The 20,503-nt window shown below is 38.7% G+C and overlaps 1 protein-coding gene across 1 annotated transcript in view; it reads left to right on the top strand.

Moving 5' to 3' along the window:
* BMAL2 (basic helix-loop-helix ARNT like 2) overlaps nucleotides 1-20,503 on the top strand; it is a 69,768-nt gene that overhangs the window by 25,221 nt on the left and 24,044 nt on the right. The window contains exons 3-7 of the mRNA XM_063115704.1: nucleotides 1,088-1,189; nucleotides 10,297-10,335; nucleotides 13,460-13,620; nucleotides 17,611-17,690; nucleotides 19,169-19,261. Coding sequence (XP_062971774.1) covers nucleotides 1,088-1,189; nucleotides 10,297-10,335; nucleotides 13,460-13,620; nucleotides 17,611-17,690; nucleotides 19,169-19,261 — 475 coding nt within the window. The remainder of the gene's footprint in view (nucleotides 1-1,087; nucleotides 1,190-10,296; nucleotides 10,336-13,459; nucleotides 13,621-17,610; nucleotides 17,691-19,168; nucleotides 19,262-20,503) is intronic.

Genomic DNA, 20,503 nt, shown 5'->3' with positions numbered 1-20,503 from the left:
CATATAACACTCTTGATTTTTATATTTACCAAGACAAGTAGATAAAACAATGTTGAGAACACTTACTGTCTCCTTGCTTTTTTTGTTGCCTATTGCATCTTGCAGCTCCAAATATTTTTTAATGACCTCCCAGAAGCTAGGGTTTATATGGTGAAAAGATTAAGGCAAAATAATGATAGCACTCTGGAGCAATTTATCTTAGGCTGGTATATTTACATCAATGTATAAGTCGATAGCTCCATCATGAATGAAGGGAAAAGTTGCAAGTAGGGGACGAGCTGAGAGGACATCTTTGCACATTCTAACCTAGTTCTTCCCAGTACACTTTGTAATTTAGCTCCAATTCCCAAGACAGCAGAATCACTGTTATTCAAATGTAAACACCACAGCACTTCCCAAAGCACATATAAATGACTGGAAGATTTTCTACTGTTTTTGGTGTCTGTATTCTCAATCTCTTCCATTAACATGCATGCTCATGAAAACTGCAGTTGGCCAAGTGACAGTCTGTCTAGAGCTGTTTGCTGTTTTTATCCTAAATAATCAGTTGCTACTCCCCACTTTCCTTGAGCTGGAAGTGACTATTAGTCCTTTTTATTTTCTTCCTTATTTTTCAGAATTGTAAGCACCATTGTTCTTTCTTAATATCGAAATAAGTTTGTGGCTATTGAAGTGGGAACAGTGAATGCTAGAGGTAACAGTTTTATGCCATGTCGGGGACATGGTTGAGACCTTACAGTGGTTTGGGGAGTGGATGGGAAAATAGGGCTATATCAGAAATATTAGAAACATACAAAGTACTGACAGATTATGATTTTTTGGCAGCATGCAGCACTAAAGATTATTTAGTTTACTGCCCACAATTTAGAAAATGAAGAAGCTAGGACTCAGAAACGTCAAGCAGCTTGCCCAACATGATACGACTACTTAGAATGCCTGGTTCTTAGTGTAGTATTTTCGTCATTACACCCAGCTTCCTGTGTCTCTGCAACTGGACAGGGTAGGGTGCTTCTGGCACGCAAGGGCAATTATGCTTCGTTTCTCAGCACGTTTGGGTAGGGGTGACCCAAGGCCTCCTTCCTTCCAGGTCAGGAATCATGACAGAAAAAGTGATGGAAAAGCTTTCTCAGAATCCCTTTACCTATCTTCTTTCAACAAGGATAGAAATATCCGCATCTGGTGGCAGCAGGTAAGTCCTGGACTGTCATTTGACACGTTCACTGCCTACTGAAGAGGGTTTATAGTGGCAATAGAAAGAAAGTGTGAGTCCCACTGATTTGCTCCTTTTCTGTCCCAGAGCTTCTCCATGTGGCCTCAATCCTTCTTTTATCCCACCATTTTCCATTCCTTCTAATGAAATGATGGATGTCAACGTACTTTATGGATTTTACAACATGCTGATTATATAGTATATAGTCCCAGAGACTCAGGGCATGAAAGCCAGTCAGTAGATATGAGGCTGATTTTATTAAAGTAGTCTCAAAAACACTATCTACAACCTAAGGAACCAACAAACACAGAAAACAAACAGTAAATCAGAAAGCAAGGAACAAAAGACACCTAAGACAAACAAACAACCAATAAAATGCTAGGAATAAATCAACACTTTTCAATAACAACTCTTAATGTAAAAGGCTTAAATTCCCCAATTAAAAGACACAGACTGGCCGACTGGATCAAAAAGCAGGACCCAACTATACGCTGCCTACAAGAGACCCACCTCACCCATAAAGATTCACACAGACTAAGAGTGAAAGGATGGAAAAAGATTTACCATGCAAACAGAAAAGAAAAACGAGCTGGAGTAGCTATTCTTATATCTGACAAAATAGACTTTAAACTAAAGACCATAAAAAGAGACAATGAGGGACACTACTTAATGATAAAAGGACTGATCCATCAAGAAGACATAACAATCATAAATATGTATGCACCCAATGTTGGAGCAGCCAGATTCATAAAACAAACTCTATTAGACCTAAAGAAGGAAATAGACACTAATACCATAATAGCAGGGGACCTGAACACCCCACTGTCAATATTAGACAGATCATCTAGGCAAAGAATCAGTAGAGAAACACAAGATCTAAACAAGACTCTAGACCAATTGGAATTGGCAGATATCTACAGAACATTCCACCCAACAACCTCAGAATATTCATTCTTCTTATCAGCACATGGATCATTCTTCAGGATAGATCACATATTAGGTCACAAATCAAGTCTCAATAAATTCAAAAAAATTGGAATTATCCCATGTATCTTCTCAGACCACAATGGATTAAAACTAGAAATTAATAACAAACGAAACTCTGGAAACTATACAAACACATGGAAATTAAACAGCATTCTACTTAATGACATATGGGTCCAAGAAGAAATCAAGCAGGAAATCAAAAAATTTATTGAAACTAATGAAAACAATGATACATCATACCAAAACCTGTGGGATACTGCAAAAGCAGTATTGAGGGGGAAATTTATTGCATTAAACGCTCACTTCAGAAGAATAGAAAGATGGCAAGTGAACAACCTAACACTTCACCTTAAAGAACTAGAAAAACAAGAACAATTCAAACCTAAAGTTAGCAGACGGAAAGAAATCATTAAGATCAGAGCAGAACTGAATGAAATTGAAAACCAAAAACCAATTCAAAAGATCAACGAATCAAAAAGTTGGTTTTTTGAAAAGATAAATAAAATTGACAAACCATTAGCATGGCTAACAAAAAAAAGAAGAGAGAAGACTCAAATAACAAAAATTAGAAATGAAAAAGGCGATATTACAACTGATTCATCTGAAATACAAGGAATCATTCGATACTACTATAAACAACTATACGCCACCAAATTTGAAAATCTGGAGGAAATGGATAAATTTCTGGACACACACAAGCTCCCAAAACTGAACCATGAAGACGTAGAAAATTTGAACAGACCAATAACAATAAAGGAGATTGAAGCTGTTATCAGAAGGCTCCCAACAAAGAAAAGCCCAGGACCAGATGGATTCACAGCAGAATTTTACCAAACATTCAAACAGGAATTAACACCGATTCTTTACAAACTATTCCAAAAGATTGAAACGGACGCAAATCTCCCAAACTCATTCTATGAAGCAAACATCATCCTGATACCAAAACCAGGTAAAGATATAACCAAAAAAGAAAACTACAGGCCGAGATCCTTGATGAATATAGATGCAAAAATCCTCACTAAAATACTAGCAAACAGAATACAGCAACACATACGTAAAATTATTCATCACGATCAAGTGGGATTCATCCCAGGGATGCAAGGTTGGTTCAACATACACAAATCAATAAATGTGATACACCATATTAATAAACTCAAACACAAGGACCATATGATCATCTCTATAGATGCTGAAAAAGCATTTGATAAAGTTCAGCACTCATTCATGACAAAGACCCTCTATAAGTTAGGTATAGAGGGAAAGTATCTCAACATAATTAAAGCCATATATGCCAAACCCACAGCCAATATCATCCTGAATGGGGAAAAGCTGAAAGCTTTTCCTTTAAGAACAGGAACTAGACAAGGATGCCCACTCTCACCACTCCTATTCAACATAGTGTTGGAAGTACTAGCCAGAGCAATCAGAGAAGAGAAGGAAATAAAGGGCATCCAGATTGGAAAAGATGAAGTCAAACTGTCCCTGTTTGCAGATGACATGATCCTATATATCGAACAGCCTAAAACCTCTACAAAAAAACTGCTGGAATTGATAAATGATTTCAGCACAGTAGCAGGATACAAAATCAACACACAAAAATCAGTAGCATTTCTTTTCTCCAATAGTGAACATGCAGAAAGAGAAATCAAGAAAGCCTGCCCATTTACAATAGCCACCAAAAAAATAAAATACTTAGGAATTGAGTTAACCAAGGAGGTGAAAAATCTCTATAATGAGAACTACAAACCACTGCTGAGAGAAATTAGAGAGGATACAAGAAGATGGAAAGATATCCCATGCTCTTGGATTGGCAGAATCAACATAGTGAAAATGTCCATACTACCCAAAGTGATATACAAATTCAATGTAATCCCCATCAAAATTCCAAAGACATTTTTCTCAGAAATGGAAAAAACTATTCAGACATTTACATGGAACAATAAAAGACCACACATAGCCAAAGCAATGCTGAGCAAAAAAAATAAAGCTGGAGGCATAACACTACCTGACTTTAAGCTATACTACAAAGCTATAATAACCAAAACAGTATGGTACTGGCATAAAAACAGACACACTGACCAATGGAATAGAATAGAGAATCCAGAAATCAGCCCACACACTTACTGTCAGCTGATCTTTGACAAAGGCACCAAGCCTATTCAGTGGCGAAGGGACTGCCTCTTCAGCAAATGGTGCTGGGATAACTGGATATCCATATGCAGGAGAATGAAACTAGATCCATACCTCTCGCCGTATACTAAAATCAACTCAAAATGGATTAAGGATTTAAATATACACCCTGAAACAATAAAACTTCTTAAAGAAAACATAGGAGAAACACTTCAGGAAACAGGACTGGGCACAGACTTCATGAATACGACCCCAAAAGCACGGGCAACCAAAGGAAAAATAAACAAATGGGATTATATCAAACTAAAAAGCTTCTGCACAGCAAAAGAAACAATTAAAAGAGTTAAAAGACAACCAACAGAGTGGGAGAAAATATTTGCAAAATATATATCTGACAAAGGATTAATATCCAGAATATATAAGGAACTCAAACAACTGTACAAGAAGAAAACAAGCAACCCAATTAAAAAATGGGCAAAAGAGCTAAATAGGCATTTCTCTAAGGAAGATATCCAAATGGCCAACAGACATATGAAAAAATGCTCAACATCACTCAGCATCCGGGAAATGCAAATCAAAACCACATTGAGATACCATCTAACCCCAGTTAGGATGGCTAAAATCCAAAAGACTATGAACGATAAATGCTGGCGAGGCTGTGGAGAAAAAGGAACTCTCATACGTTGTTGGTGGGACTGCAAAATGGTGCAGCCTCTATGGAAAATGGTATGGAGGTTCCTCAAACAATTGCAGATAGATCTACCATACGACCCAGCTATCCCACTGTTGGGAATATACCCAGAGGAATGGAAATCATCAAGTCGAAGGTATACCTGTTTCCCAATGTTTATCGCAGCACTCTTTACAATAGCCAAGAGTTGGAACCAGCCCAAATGCCCATCATCAGATGAGTGGATACGGAAAATGTGGTACATCTACACAATGGAATACTACTCAGCTATAAAAACGAATGAAATACTGCCATTTGCAACAACATGGATGGACCTTGAGAGAATTATATTAAGTGAAACAAGTCAGGCACAGAAAGAGAAATACCACATGTTCTCACTTATTGGTGGGAGCTAAATATTAATGTATAAATTCACACACACACACACACACACACACACACACACACACACACACACAAACCGGGGGGGGGGGAAGAAGATATAACAACCACAATTATTTGAAGTTGATACGACAAGCAAACAGAAAGGACATTGTTGGGGGGGAGGGGGGGAGGGAGAAGGGAGGGAGGTTTTGGTGATGGGGAGCAATAATCAGCCACAATGTATTTCTACAAAATAAAATTAAAAAAATAAAATCGAAAACAACAACAACAACAAAAAATGCTAAAAGTATTTGTGAAAAAAAAATAAAGTAGTCTCAGAGTGTTGGATATTTTTAACTGAAGAAGTATGTATAAAAATGTGTACCCTTTCTGTGGCACTGTTGGTTTTTAATGGAGAGTTGGTTCTTTAAATGCATCTTTGATGAAGGTTCTGTGGAATGTAGTCAGTAAACAATTACTGAGTCCCTACTATGGGACACCCAGTAGACCAGGAGGGAGAGATACTGATAAGACATAAGAAACTTGTACAAATGGGGAAGATACAAATAATTATTATACATTGTGATAACTGCCATAGTAAAGACCCTGGGTACTATGGCATCAGAGAAAGTTGGGCATTTAAATACGTTTTGGATCAGGAGTGAAGGACAGCATCCTGGAGAAATTGATTTAAGCTGAGTTTTAAATGAGAAATAGAAATGAGTCTACAGAGCTGGGGTGCAGTGTTTAGGTTGAAGGAACAACCATGCAGAAGTGCAGGGTGTGAAATAATGTATGGCTGATCAGGACACAAGTGCTGTCACAAAAGATCAGAGGGTGCACAAAGAGGTGGATGAGCTGTGAGACGTGAGCGATAAACATGGCCTAGGTCATGATGCTCTGCTGCACTGGGGCATCCGAAGGTTACCCTGATTGCAGTAGGAAAGCTGAAGGATTTTCAGCATGAGAGGGACTTGATCAGATTTACGTTTTTTAAAAAATTGCTTGTCTCTACACTCTTCTTGGCATTTTTTTATTGTGTTTTTATATATATATATATATATATATAGCATGAGATTTGTCATTTGAACCATTTATAAGTAAGTGTATGATTCATTGGCATCAAGGACATTCACAGTGCTGTGAACCATCACCACTGTCTACTCTCAAAAGTTTTTTATCACCCCAAGCAGAAACTCTGTGCCTGTTGAAATACAACTCCCCTTCCTCTTTCCCCCCAGCCTTTGGTAACCCCTTGTCTACTTTTTGGCTCCATGGATTTGCCTATTTTAGGTATTTCATACAAGTAGAATCAAATGAAATTTGTCCTTTTGTGTCTGGCTTATTTCACTTAGTGTAATGTCTTCAGGTTTTGTCCATGTTGTTGCGTGTGTCGGAATTTCATTCCCTTTTATGGCTGAATATTATTCCATTGTATGTATATACTATATTTTGTTTATTCCTTCATCTGTTGATGGACACTTGGGTTGTCTCCACTTTTTGGCTATTGTGAATACTGGTGCTATGGGCACTGGGGTACCAATACCTGTTTGAGTCCCTTCTTTCAATTCTTTTGGGTATATACCTAGAATTGGAATTGCCAGGTCATATGGTAATTCTATTTAGTTTTTGTAATTCTCTTTAGTTTTTGAGAAACCATTAAACTGTTTTCCACAGTGGCTGCATCATTTTACATTCCCACTAGCAGTGTACAAGGGTTCCAATTTCTCCACATCTTTGCTGATAATTATTATTTTCGATTTTTTATTATAGCAATCCTAGTATAGGTGTGAAGTGGTACAGATTTACCTTTTCAAAGAATCACTCTGGAAACAGCATGGAGGGTGGGCTGGCGGAGGGAAACCCAGCAGGCAAAGAGAACAGCTGAGAGGCTTTTGCTAGGTTTTCTGAGCACTGGTCTAAGAGAGTGGCCCTGGACAGGAAAGGCCTGGGAAGGAAGGGACAGGACACATCTATAAGATAGAATCTCTAAGACCTCACGATTGTTGGTTGGAGAGAGAGAGAGAATATAAAAAGTGGTCAAGTTTTCTGACTTGGGCTCCTAGATGGATGGTGGTATTTTTGTTTACTGAGATTGAGGGAAAGATGATGAGTTCAGTTTTGGACACACCAAGAATGGGATATCAAGAACGCGGTTGGACATGAGGATCTGGAACTCAGGGCTGAGGCCTGGCCTGGAGATGGAGATTCAGACATCACGAGTGTACAGGAAGGAATTGAAGCGGTGGGCGTGGACGACGTCACTGGGAGAATGTGTGGAGAGGGCAGACTAGGGAGGGGGCTGAGCACAAACCCTGGGGGCACAGGGACTTAAAGACAGTAGGAGTGGGAGGGGAAGCCTACCTGAAATGCGAGGAGGCGTGGCTCGGAGGGGGAGCTGTAGCTCCGAAACCAAAGGAAGCAAGTTTGAAAAAGAGAGATGTGTGGAAAGTGGCAAATCTGGAGAAATTCTTGACATTGCATCTGCTTCTAGCTCATTTGTCTTTGGTTAGCTTAGGGAGAGTGCCTGTATTTCATTCAAACTGCAGTGGAAGTAGTTTTCAAGGAGAGCTTGCAATGTGTTTTGAAAAAAATCATGTTACTATAATGTAAGATGCTACACTGAGAAAATGCATCTAAGTAATATGAACAATATTACTATCAGAACGCTTTGTAAAAATATTATAACTATAGATCAAATGCCACAGTGGAAAAAATATACACATAGTGAATTTACTAATTATCTAGGTTTGTGCTGCAAACAAATGAATTGTTTGGCTAACAAAATTACACTTTTATTCTATCCTACCAGGGACCATTAAATAAAAGTGCATGTGGAATTCATTAGTACAATATATTTGGATTCCACTAAGGAGAAAAGTTCATTTGCCTGAGTTTATTTGCCAGAACACCAATAAACAAAGCGAAAGCATGATTTGCAAAAGCCAAAGTTTCCTTTTTGAAATTGAAGTGATGTAAATGTATACGAGGATGCTTTTAAAAGTTCATGGAAAGATTCGTATTATCTTTTAATTCTATTTTTCCATGAACTTTTTGCAGGACCCTCTTATATCATTCCAAACCATTAGGAAGAAAATCATTTACCTGTATAATGATTTTCTGTTTTATTCCTTTAATATGAAGTCAGGCTAAAAAGAGAAAAGAAGCTGACTCACCTGACCCTCTTTTGCTTCAGCGAAGCTGTGTGTACCAGCCACAGAGCAGACTGACAGTGATGAGAGAAACAGCAAGATGTAGCAGAAGCCTCACCAGCCTGCATAGAATAAGCTTCTCCTGGTCTCTTATTACTTATGTGACCTCGAAAAGTCATTGACTTTACTGGGCCTCCATTCCTTCATCCATAAAATGGGGACAGTAATAACTACGTCATTGTGTCATGAGGATCAAAGAACATGTGAAAACATTTTTGATAAAGTGCTATAAGTATGAAAATTATTCTTTATTTAGAGAGTGAGAAGGAAAAGCACCATTTGATTAAGGCTTTATCTTAGCTGTCCTTTCTGTTTGGAATATTTATAAACATCTCTTTATAAATCATATTAGATTTTCTATAAATATCATTGTTATCTTTTTAAGTAGAAAAATATTATTAAAAGCTCAAATAAGAGAGTTCAGATGAATAAAATAGTTCAAAGGTAGGTCATGTTTTTTTCAAAGCCTGGAAAATGATCGTTGTTAAGTCTTTCTAGAGGGAAATTTGGTAAGATGAATCAGAAGGCTTAAAATAATAATCCATAAATTGTACTTCTAGGGATTTATCCTAGGAAATTATCAAAGATGCAAACACCACAATATTATTAGCCATATTATTTAAAATGTTGAAAAAATTAGAATATTGAAATATACAACAATAGCAGATGATTTAATAAATTATGGTATAGCTAATCAATGGACCACTATTTACTCACTTCAAATCATGTTTTCCACAAATATTTGATATTATAGTGTTAAGTGAATAAGACAAATGTGGAAAGTTATATACCAAGATCTGAATTTTGTTTATTATGTATGTAGAACACAGATATATCTACACAACTACACTGCACACAAACACCCCATGGCTAAGTGAAATAGTCAAAATTATTTTTTTCTATGTATCTGCATGTTTAGAAAAGAGACTGGAAGGAGACACATTAGAGTGTTAACTCTAGAGTATTTCCAGGTGGGATTATAGGTGCTTTTCCCTGAATTTTTCCAATTCTCCCCCCGCTCCATGATACATTGGGAAATATATTTTTTAAAAGTACATATCTAAAGAAACTACTCAGCCTGCATAATTTTTTCATGTTGAAAATCTTCTATCTCCATCAGTGTATTTCATTTCAGTAGTGATCTGGTGAGTATATTTCTGATGCTAGGGACTATACTAATGTGAAAAGTAATATTATTGGCAAATGATTAGAGTTTCCAGTATTCAGTAATATTTCTTACCATCCTGATGGATTTTTAGCAAAATAAATTCCTTTGGATTAAAGGTCTAAAATTCTTAACGTGTTTTCAGTCTATTTGAATACAGCTGTCATAAATGTTTGGTTAAGGCATTAATTGTTTTACAAAAAAACCTTTATTTTATTTAATGTTATTCCTATGAAAATTTTATTCTTTCTCAAGATTGGCATGAGGTCATTTCTAAGTGGAGCACCAGTTATTGTTCATCATCAGCATAGATTTTGTTCCCCTGATGGACAGGGTGTCACCTGTCACCTTTAATAGGAAAGCAACTCATATAGATAGTAATAATCATTTCGGCTTATTAAGTGCTCCAGCTGGCATTTATAGCTAAAGATTCAATAGGAATTAGGATGATTTGGTTTAATCTCACATTTATTTCTCTCTCAAGAATCACAGAAAATCTATTTCATGTAGTTTGGTACTTTATCCTGCTTTTTTGTAGAGCGGAAGATGGTGAACAATATGTAAAAATGAATCCTTAAGGTACATTGATCTGTTGAGACTGTACATGGTGGGTGGAAGGGGTTGCCCGTGCAGACCTTTGGCCACAGTTCAAGGTGATGTCAGGATGGAATGGATTCGTGAATAGTAGGTTTTCCTCAACTGTCATGCCCTGAGAAGCAGTGTTATCAGATACCTGCTACCTTACTTTTCTGTCTACTTGAATAACATTTTGGCTTTGGTGCCTTTAAATTTCTCTTAGAATAGCTGTTTATTAAAAACAAGTATTATTTTCTTGAAGTACTAGAGAAAAACTGACTTATGCTATAAACCAATCAGAATTACTTATGAAGACATCTGATTATTAGAAATTCATCATCATAAATTCTTTGATTGCTTCAACATATTCTTTCAACAACAAGATGTTTTTCTACATCTGGCAACATGGCCAGATCTGAGTATTGCTTTTTTTCCATTTATTCTATTTTCTGATATGATTCCACAAAATACTGCCATGGCTCAAAGTAGCAGTAACCATACACAGAATTAAGAGCCAGAGACCTGATAAATTATTAAGCAGAGAACCAGCCTCTGGATAAATATGTCTTTTCTTAATAAAATCCTCCAGAAATCTTTCCCGGTGTGGCTCCTTAAGTAAAGTACCTTATTTGGAAACCGGTTATTTTGCCCTCCTCAGAGTTTCCTAGCTCCCAACACCATCATGCGTTGTTCCCCACACCCACCTTGCTCCCATCTCCCTCCAGATCCTGGCTCTGAGCGAGCCCCCTCCTTCTTCTGTGCATTCCTGAAGTCAGGAACCTCTGCCCATTGCTGCTGTCCCTACTGGTGGGTAACTGGTAGAAAGAAGAGATGATCATTCTAGCAAGAGTAGTACTACAACATTCTTTTAACCATGAAGTTTTAATCTAAAAATTGCTCCTGAATAGACCAAAGTTTGACTAGATAATTGAATTTTATGTAATTATACATGCAATTTGAATTTCATCCAGTTCACCCAAAAGTACATATTTTGTCCCAGGACTGGCATGGCCAAGGGTGAATGGCTGGGGAGCGGGAAGCGTTCGCTCCACTGGTGCCCCTCCCTGACCTCCCCACATGTTCTCTTTTATGAGGAAAAATTATATTTCCTTTCATCTAATTTAAAGTCTGTAAAAACAGATCAGGGCAAAGTCTTTTACTTATCCTCTTTCCCACCCGTTTGTTCTCTTAAACTCTTCTTATATAGAAATACTAGATTTGCCATGATCTGCATGTGGGAGAAAGAGACAAATGTTTATAGCTGAGTGTAAGAACTAAAACACAGCATAATTCTTGAAATCTAAGGTATACTTTCCTCTCTCTACATTTTGTCATCTGTGAATTATCATATTAGTAGCATTTTTCCTTCCTTGTGATTCATTAAGTAAGAGTGCATTTTACAACTGATGGTGTCTTGGATTTGATGAGACCTGGTAGAGCTATGAAAGGTACTGAGGTAGCATACAGACAGGGGTGTAATCATGCAGCAGTCAGGAAAGTCTTCCCGGAAGCATAACTGAGCTGAGTTTTGAAGAAAGAATAGGATTTTTCCAAGAATATACAAGGGAAGGACATTCCAAGCCCAGAAAAGAGCAAGGCATAGAGGAGATGTGAGCCAACATAGCATGTTTGAGGATCAGCAAGTCATTGGGCACTGCTGCCATGTGACATCGGGAGCAGTCAGGGAAACACATGGAGAGATGGAACTGTAGACGGAGGCATGAGCCAGGCAGGCCACAGAGACCCTTGGTTGTAGTTAGAGAGTTTGGCATTCCTCTTGGGCAGTGCGCACACACTGAGCAGTTCCATGCAGTGGCATTAGATGATTTGATTTGTTTTAGAATGATGATTCTGGAAATCCTGGGGATAGACTGGACGAGGAAAACACTCAAGGAAAGAACATCAGTTTAAAAAGGCTTTGGGGATAATGCAGTGAGCCTAAAGTGGGGCAGTGACAGAGTGATGGAGAGGAGACATATTTAAAAAGTATTTTCACAACTAGAGTCTACAGAATTTTGGCATTTTCTCTTCAGAGTGAAGAATGAGTCTAGTTGTGTCACCAACCAAAAGAAATCCTATAGAAGGAAGAGTGAGTCAGGAGTAGTGGAGGAAGGAGAATTGGAATGGGGTGAATTGCAGCGAATGCACTCGGTTTGGGATTTCTTGAGTTTTAGGTGCTTGTGATTCATTTAGGTTCATAATTCCAGTTCCAAAGATTGGGAGCTTGGTGAAGTATGAATGAGACAGGAATTTAGTGGTAAGCAGCTGATGAGTAGTTGTCAAGCCTTATGAGGGCATGAACTCTCTTGGGGAACTATGGACTGAGGAGAGTGGTGCCACGCGGGGATGTGAGTGCACATCAGCACCTAAGGACAGAGGGAGAACAGGGTGAGGAGACCGAGGGGACTGAGCAAGGAGGGAGGTGGAGATGAGGAGGAGCAGGAGGAGCAGGAGAGGTCATAGGAGCCAGGCCAGAATGAGGAACGTCAACAGTGGCAAATTTAAGGCGAGGATCCTCAAGGGATTGCACGAGGTAAGGGTGATGTTGGCTGGGATTGTTTTAGTGGGGCAGGCAGGGGTTGTGGAAGCTTGATTGTCAAGTTGCAGAAGTGCCTAGGGAGTGAAAGGTCGAGAGGAGACTGCAGTCTTTCAGGAAGCTTGCTGAGAAGGAAGAAAACACCTGGAATTAGGGAAAGGGTTTTTTCAGAGGAGACAGACTTGAGCATGTTACAGACCCATGATGAGGAGCTGTGACAAGGCAGTTAAGATGCTGATAACTGTTTATGCAAATCCCAGAGAGGAGCTAGCTTTGAACAGGATACTCATCTCTTTCTCTAAGACTGGAGGGAGGTAGAAAGAAGTCTTAGTTCTGGGAGGTTTCAGGAACTAAGGAAAGAAGGGATTGATCAAGGGTTAGTGGATGGAGGAGTAACAGAAATGTGAATTTTATGCGTGGCATTCCTGTTCCCAGCAACTCTTTCCTCTTCCCCGAATGGCAGCTGCAGGGTCAAGCTGGCAGGAAGAACTGTGTTGCTTGCTGGGCTTGGCACCTGCTCCAGGGAGCGCCTCTGGGGTGACTGTGAGTCAGATGAATGTTAAATATAAAGAAGGCTCCTCTTTCCTCCTAGAGAAGCTCACAGCCAAACCGAAAAGCGGAGGAGGGATAAGATGAATAACCTGATTGAAGAACTGTCTGCAATGATCCCTCAGTGCAATCCCATGGCACGTAAACTGGACAAACTTACAGTTTTGAGAATGGCTGTCCAACACTTGAAATCTTTAAAAGGTGGGTTTGAAAACGGCATCCACACTTAGACATGTGAATTTTTCTCTACAGTTGAGGTCTCTGGTTGATTTGGTCTGTTATTATCAATCATTGGAATTCTATATGAATGCATCGTTCAGCTTTATAGGCATTAATTTTGATCTTTGTCCATAGTCTGCCGTACATACCTTCCAATACTGTATAAGTTCAGAAGTGTAGTATTAATTATTATAATTTTAAGTTATTAGGAGATTTCTATTGTTTGAAAAGAAAATCTCCTTAAATACTGCAATTTCTCTTAAAACTTGATTCAGATTTATCAGTAGTAACTTTTGTGTCCCACCTTACTATTCTAAGGTATTGTCACATATATTGGACATTGGTTGAAGGAGGTCTTTAGCCATTGCCTCTTGGTATGTACATGATCATTTCTTTTTTATTTTTTTAATGGTTTAAAAAAATTTTTTAAAAATTTAATTGAAACATTGATTGTACATATTTACGGGGTACATAGAAATAATTTAATACATGTATACAATGTGTAGTGGCCAAATTAAGGTAGTTAGCAAATTCTTCATTGCAAAAATTTATTGTTTCTTTGTGATGAGAACATTTAAGCTCCTCTTTTTAAGCCATTTGTTAATTACAGTTGCCTAGCACTGCTGTACACCAATAGAACTTATGATTATTTCTGACTTGAGCAGTTCCCCAACTTGAGCTTGAATTTTAAATTGAAGTGGAATAATGCATGTGTGTGTATGTATCATAGAAATCACGCTGGTTTGAGAATAACCCCAGTCCAACCTGGGGGACAGGTAATCGAAGTAAGTTGAGTTTTAAGTACTCTAATGTTTATGACATGAATTTATGTTGCCAAGATAAGACCTGGCAGACCACAGAGAAGACTCTGAACGTTCAGATTTGTAAAGATCTAAAAGATTGTAGTGGAATTTGGCTCAAAAAGTATAAAAAGGAATGAGCAAAGGATGACAGAGAGTCTCAGTTTAGATCCCTGTCCTTCACTGCATGCCAGGAAGAGGAGAATCTGTTTTAGGGAAAAAGGAAATTATATGGGCACAATACAGGTACTATGCCAAGTTAAATTAAAGTGGCTTAGAGGAGAGCAGTATTAACCTGGACTCTTGGTGCTACCTTTTGGGAATGTGATTGAAGATTTTATTTTTTATAACAGTGTATTGTGAAATAAGATGCTCTTTTACCCACAGCTGTGGCTTGCATAATTTGCATGCAGTATTTCTCTTAAGTCTTTCAGCAATGAAAATTCACAGTTTCAGCTGAGGTCATTTGATTGCAACCCTGAAATTACCCAAGTATTTTCACAGCAGCAATTTCGCGAGGGAGGGGAACCTAAGGGAAAAGCTGTGAATCAGTCAACTAGTTCCACAGATGTGAATTGAACTACCTTCCTGTTCTCTGCTGGGAGTATAGAAATGAATGAGGCAAGGTCTCTGCCCTCTACAGGTTCATGGTCTGACAAGGAAGACTGACCCACGAAGACGTGGTTGCAGCCTGGTGTGATAAATGTTACAGCAGAGGTATGAGTGAGATATGAGGCTGTGTAGGCTCAGCAGAGAGGAGGCATTTTCTAAATCCAGAAGGGATTCCTTGGAAGGGTGTAGATTTCACCATTGGCCCTTCTAAGCAGAAGTGAGGTGCTCAAGTAGTCATCCACACCCCTAGCCAGTGCTGCTCACAGGTGAGATGACCTAAGGCAACTGGATCTGCATTCCAGTGCACTTTACCACAGTATACCCAAACTTGCTCAGCAAAAGCTTAGAAGTGGGCTCATCAGTGGGCTGCGTGTCGATCATGTCATTTTGGTCCATAGCTTAATTACTTTAAAGGCAGAAGGATGGTAAAATGATTTTTTTCACTACACTCTATAGCAGTGCTTTTCAAACTATCTGGTAAAGGACAATTTCCCACACCCCCACCTGCCCAGTACGTTGTAAAATGCTGTTAATTACTGGGAAAATGACCATGAACTTGGATAGCGCAAAAATGTTAACATTTCTATTAAAGTGTCTTAATCCTTGTTCTTAATTCCTGTCCTCATTTCACCATGGTCTGCTGAACACGTGGCTCTGCAGACCATATTTGAAGTAGCCCTGCCCTGCAGCCTGAGCTTTCAGAGATCCCATGGGTGTTCTGCATCTGCTGTCTCAATACCCGGGACAGGAGAGCATAGCCATGTGGGTCCTGGAGGTAGACCTCCTGGTTCAAATGCTGGCTCCCTGACTTAATAGCTATGTGACCTACTCAAGTTGTTTAACATTTTTATCTTCAATTCCACATCTGTAAAATAGGGATAGGCATTTTTCATGGGGTTGTTAAGAGTAAAGAATAGTGCATAGAAAGTGCTAGCACAGTGTTCTTTAATGGGGGAGGCGGTGGTAAGAGTATTAGTAGTAGTTATTGTCATTTTGATCTTTTTTTTTTTCTTTGAACCTAATGAACATTGTGAAAAAGGTAAGTGATCATGTTGTCTTGTTTGTCTTGCCATCAGAAATATGAGAGCCAAATTTGTTATCCCTGGTGGGCAGGTGCATTCTATCGCCCAGCCTCACCTCACTTCAGTTCTGCTCTTACACCCTCCTTTTCTCTTTGGCACGTCCTCACTCACGTGCCTAGTCAGGGCTCACCCATTCAGGCTGATTTACACCGACAGCGACAGCGTTGCCCCAGCTTCATTCTGCTATGCGTGCTCTGCCAATCTTGCTTCAGGCCAGACCTGGAAATGTCACAGCTTTGGTCACAATCAATTTATTGCTGTACCCTGGCCTAGCACTCAGAGTCTGCATCTTTCACCCTTTTCTCAGCTCCCTCCTGCTGTCGTCCTGCCAGGCTACTGTGTAGGCATAATACCACCAGGAAATCATTTGGGAGAGCTCTTTGAGGCTTAGGATGAAGATAAAGTTCAACAGAAAAGATTTTCTTTTGCCTATGCCAGGCTCTTAGGGGTGCTACAAGTCTGGGAAAACTTCACCAGATCATAGCAGGAGGTGTTTTTCATTTTCTGGTCTCTCTCTGCTCTCCTCCCAACACCCTCCTCACCCTTAGGTAATTATGAGTTTGGGCTGCAAATCCGTCCAGGGGCCAATTTGTGGTTAAAATGTCTCAGGGTGTTATTCCACCTTTCTCTTGCAAAAGCAATTTTTCTTGCATTCCCCAAGAGGAGGCGATTGGGGTTAGGGAGGGTTGGGTAGTATCAGGGAGGGAAAAATTGATTTACTTCTGAGGTGCCCTTGCCCTGGGGATGTGCACCTTGGCTTTGTGGACTGTCCCCTTCACCCCTGTGTGGCCATGAAGGGCTTTTGCATGTCAGGGTTGGTGGACACCCTCATGACAAATGTGCTTTTGGTGCTTCTCTTACTTCTCTCAGGTCACACTTTTACCGTGGCTTTGGCCTGATAATTCCTTATCATTTTGCCGGCTTTAGAGACTTTAATTTTAATATAATAACTCTGTGCTAAGGGCTTAAAATGAATTATTTCATTTATATCTTAAACATTTTTGTATATTATCAGGACAGAGTTCTCCATATGGTCATTAAAGAAGCTTTCTTACTTGAAAATCCTGTGAATCCATACATTTGTTTAGCATTCCAGAATCTCCCCTTTCAGGGTAATTCATATGATAAGTTTTAATAAGCTAAGAAATGGTCAAGATGATGATATAGATTCTCAAATATTGTCACGTGCATTTTATTATGATGCTTCTTTTTTATATACAGCTCTTGCTCTCCATACATTTGAGTATAAAAGGATAAGTAGTTTCAAGAATTCATAATATAAAAGCAAGAAATTGTAATCTAGTAATAATGAAGAAAGAAAATGATTACAGAAGATGTTTTAGAACATGCTGAAGAGAAAATGCCATCACCATCGTCGTCGTCAACAACAGCAGCAGTAGTGCTCACGTTCATTGAGCATTTACTGTATTTCCCTCTCTACCATATTTTTGATAACCTTTTGGTTTGTTTATTTTTAGGCATGGCAAATTCTTATGTAGGAGATAATTATAGACCTTCATTTATTCAGGATAATGAGCTCAGGCATTTAATCCTTAAGGTAAGTAGAGAGATATGTTTGTCCAAGTTGTATTTGTCCTTTCGTTTTTATTCGAATGGGAGGCACATTTTCTTCAGTTTGCATCCTTCAATTTGTTATAAACATACAGGACTCTATATTATGCCATATTTCCTTTAATATAGAAATTTAAGAGATAGGAGTAGCCACGTCTTACTAGTTTAGCTAATGAAAGTAGAAGTGGAAGAAAGGCACTTTCCAAAATATGGGGCAGAGCCCATCTTTAATGCTAAATGCCTAATGTAAGTGTATGTAATGTAAGTGTAAGACGTCACGCATCTCTCAAACTGCGGGGTCCATTTGGCACTACTGCTGCCTTCAAAGCCGTCTACCCGGGATCCTAGTCTCTGCAGAAGCCAGTTGCTGCTTGCTTACCGAGTTGCTAGTTGATGCTTTGACCTTTCCATCCTTGTCACTTCATATGTGTGGGTTTTCAGATTCACCAGTCTAGAGGCTTATTTTACGAGGAAAATGTGACCATGCCATTGGCTTATCCTGGCCCCAGGAGGTGATAAGTGTCTCGATAATGTGCTGTGATTACTGGGCTTTAAGCCATAGTCTGAGCAAACAGAAAGATCCTTCATATATCCTTTTGTCCATGTTTCTTTTCATTTTTTAAGAGAGCCATGCTTTTATTTGAATAGCTCATTGTAAATATAGTATTCCTGATAGGAATACAGAGTTGTTTTTTTTTTTTTTTCAGATAACAAAATAATTGTTAAAAATGGGGAAATGTACAGCTATGCTTCGGAAGAGTTCTTACCAATCTTAAAGTGTTTTTTCATTTTTTCAGTCCTAACTTCATGTACCCCTGGTTCTGCCCCATAGAACACGTCTGCCTAATCCCCTCATGTTTGTTTCCAACTGCTGAAAATTTGTTCAAGGAGATGCCAACTGGGAACGCCAAACTCATGCTATGTGTCAGGACACATGCATTTCCACATAGGTGCTTCACAGGCATTTGCTGGGTTGACCTTATGGGAGTAGCTGATCTATTCGAATTTTTCAATTTAGTTTTTAATGAGTGATATCATTATTCAAAAAGTGTAAAAGGTATACAGTGAAATGCCTTTATCCCTTGCTAGTCCCCAATCTTCAAAGTCCCTCTACCTCAGCACATCCACAGGTAATCATTATTATTGATGTGTGTTGATATCTTTACAGAGTTTCTGTATGCAGTATAGAGTTTGGTAAAGGCGATTTTTATATTAGAAAATATCTCAATTAAATATTTCATGGCTGAACGTTCCATGTCAAAAACATTAGTTTAGACTGGGATTCAATTTGACATTCTCTATAAACTTTTTTATGTCTTTTAAAATTTCTTTAAATTAATTTTATTAGCTCTATAACCACTCTGTTAGTTTTATTGCCATAATAATTTCCTCAAAATCTGAATGCGTGTGGGTGAGAGACAGAAGATATTTTAAAATATTCACTTGTATTTTTTTTAATCCTAGACTGCAGAAGGCTTCCTATTTGTGGTTGGATGTGAAAGAGGAAAAATTTTCTTCATTTCTAAATCAGTCTCCAAAATACTTAATTATGATCAGGTATCCAAAACTGAGGATATTTTCCACACAGTGTCTAATTTTTTGAACAAATACATAGCTTGAAGCTTTTTTTCGGAATGCTTTCTTCTAATGGGATGTGGGATTAGGTTCTGCTGAGGTAGAACTCCAAGAAAGGTGGAAAGATATATGGACAGAGTATGGATTTGTATTAATGCCATTAGTTTCACTTCTTGACTTTCAGCACGTCACTTTTACTGAGCCTCAGCTTTCTGCTATGTGGAAATGATGATTATACCTTTCTCTCAAGGTGCGAAGACTAAATAAGTTGCCATATTTGAAAGTGTCTGAAAACAGTGTTAGTCGCCCTTCTCTAGTTCCCCCAAAAGACATTATTATTTATTATTTGTAGGCATTACATAACAACTTTTGATCTAATCTCTGGCAACAAGCTCTGATATACATCTTTTGTTTAATTCGCCTGGGAATTACTTTACTCCCTAATTATTGAATACCATTTAATTTAAACAAGCTACTCAGAAACTATAGAACTGAAACTAATCCATCAGAGTGAGTGAACTAGCACCTGCATTCTCGTTTAACATAGAAATCAGATAGACCACAGCTTTGGTCTTGAATAATTCTCATTAGTTCCAGCCTATTTTCCAGTTTGGCATTCATAGATAATGAGTTGAATAACAGAAAAAGAGCTATATAAGCCTGTATAGAGAAGGATTGAGCACTAATGAGTCATGTAGCTAATTATAGCTGGTGACACAAAAGTGGCACAAGACCCGAAGATTCCTTCTTCTCATAGGTGATGGAGAGTACCACACATGCGCGCGCGCGCACACACACACACACACACACACACACACACACACACACACACACACACACACACACACACACACACACACACACACACACAGAAAGACAACTGATAATTCAGGGTAGCACTTAAGTTCCAAATTTGTGACATGCAGTCCTAAACCCCTGGGTGCTGATGTTGTGTATCAGAGGCCCTTTAAGAGACTGGCTGCTCAGGAGGATGTTGGGATTCCCACGATGCAGGGTCTGGTCTTCAGCTTTTCAGAATCAGAAACTTGATTTTCTCTAAAGTAGAGAGTCCTGGACATAGATTTATGTTGACCAAACACCAAATAGAGTGATACATAAATTAATTTTTTTTTTTTTAGTAGGAAATATCTAACCACCAGACAATCCAGCCTACTTGTATCAGCTGGTCCATTTGTTCTGTCTTCTCTAGGAATGCCTACTCGG

Source organism: Cynocephalus volans, chromosome 12 (genome assembly GCF_027409185.1).
Source record: "Cynocephalus volans isolate mCynVol1 chromosome 12, mCynVol1.pri, whole genome shotgun sequence".
Classification (NCBI taxonomy): Eukaryota; Metazoa; Chordata; class Mammalia; order Dermoptera; family Cynocephalidae; genus Cynocephalus; species Cynocephalus volans.
Note: the sequence above shows the minus strand (reverse complement) of the source record. Positions and strands in the feature narration are given on the sequence as shown.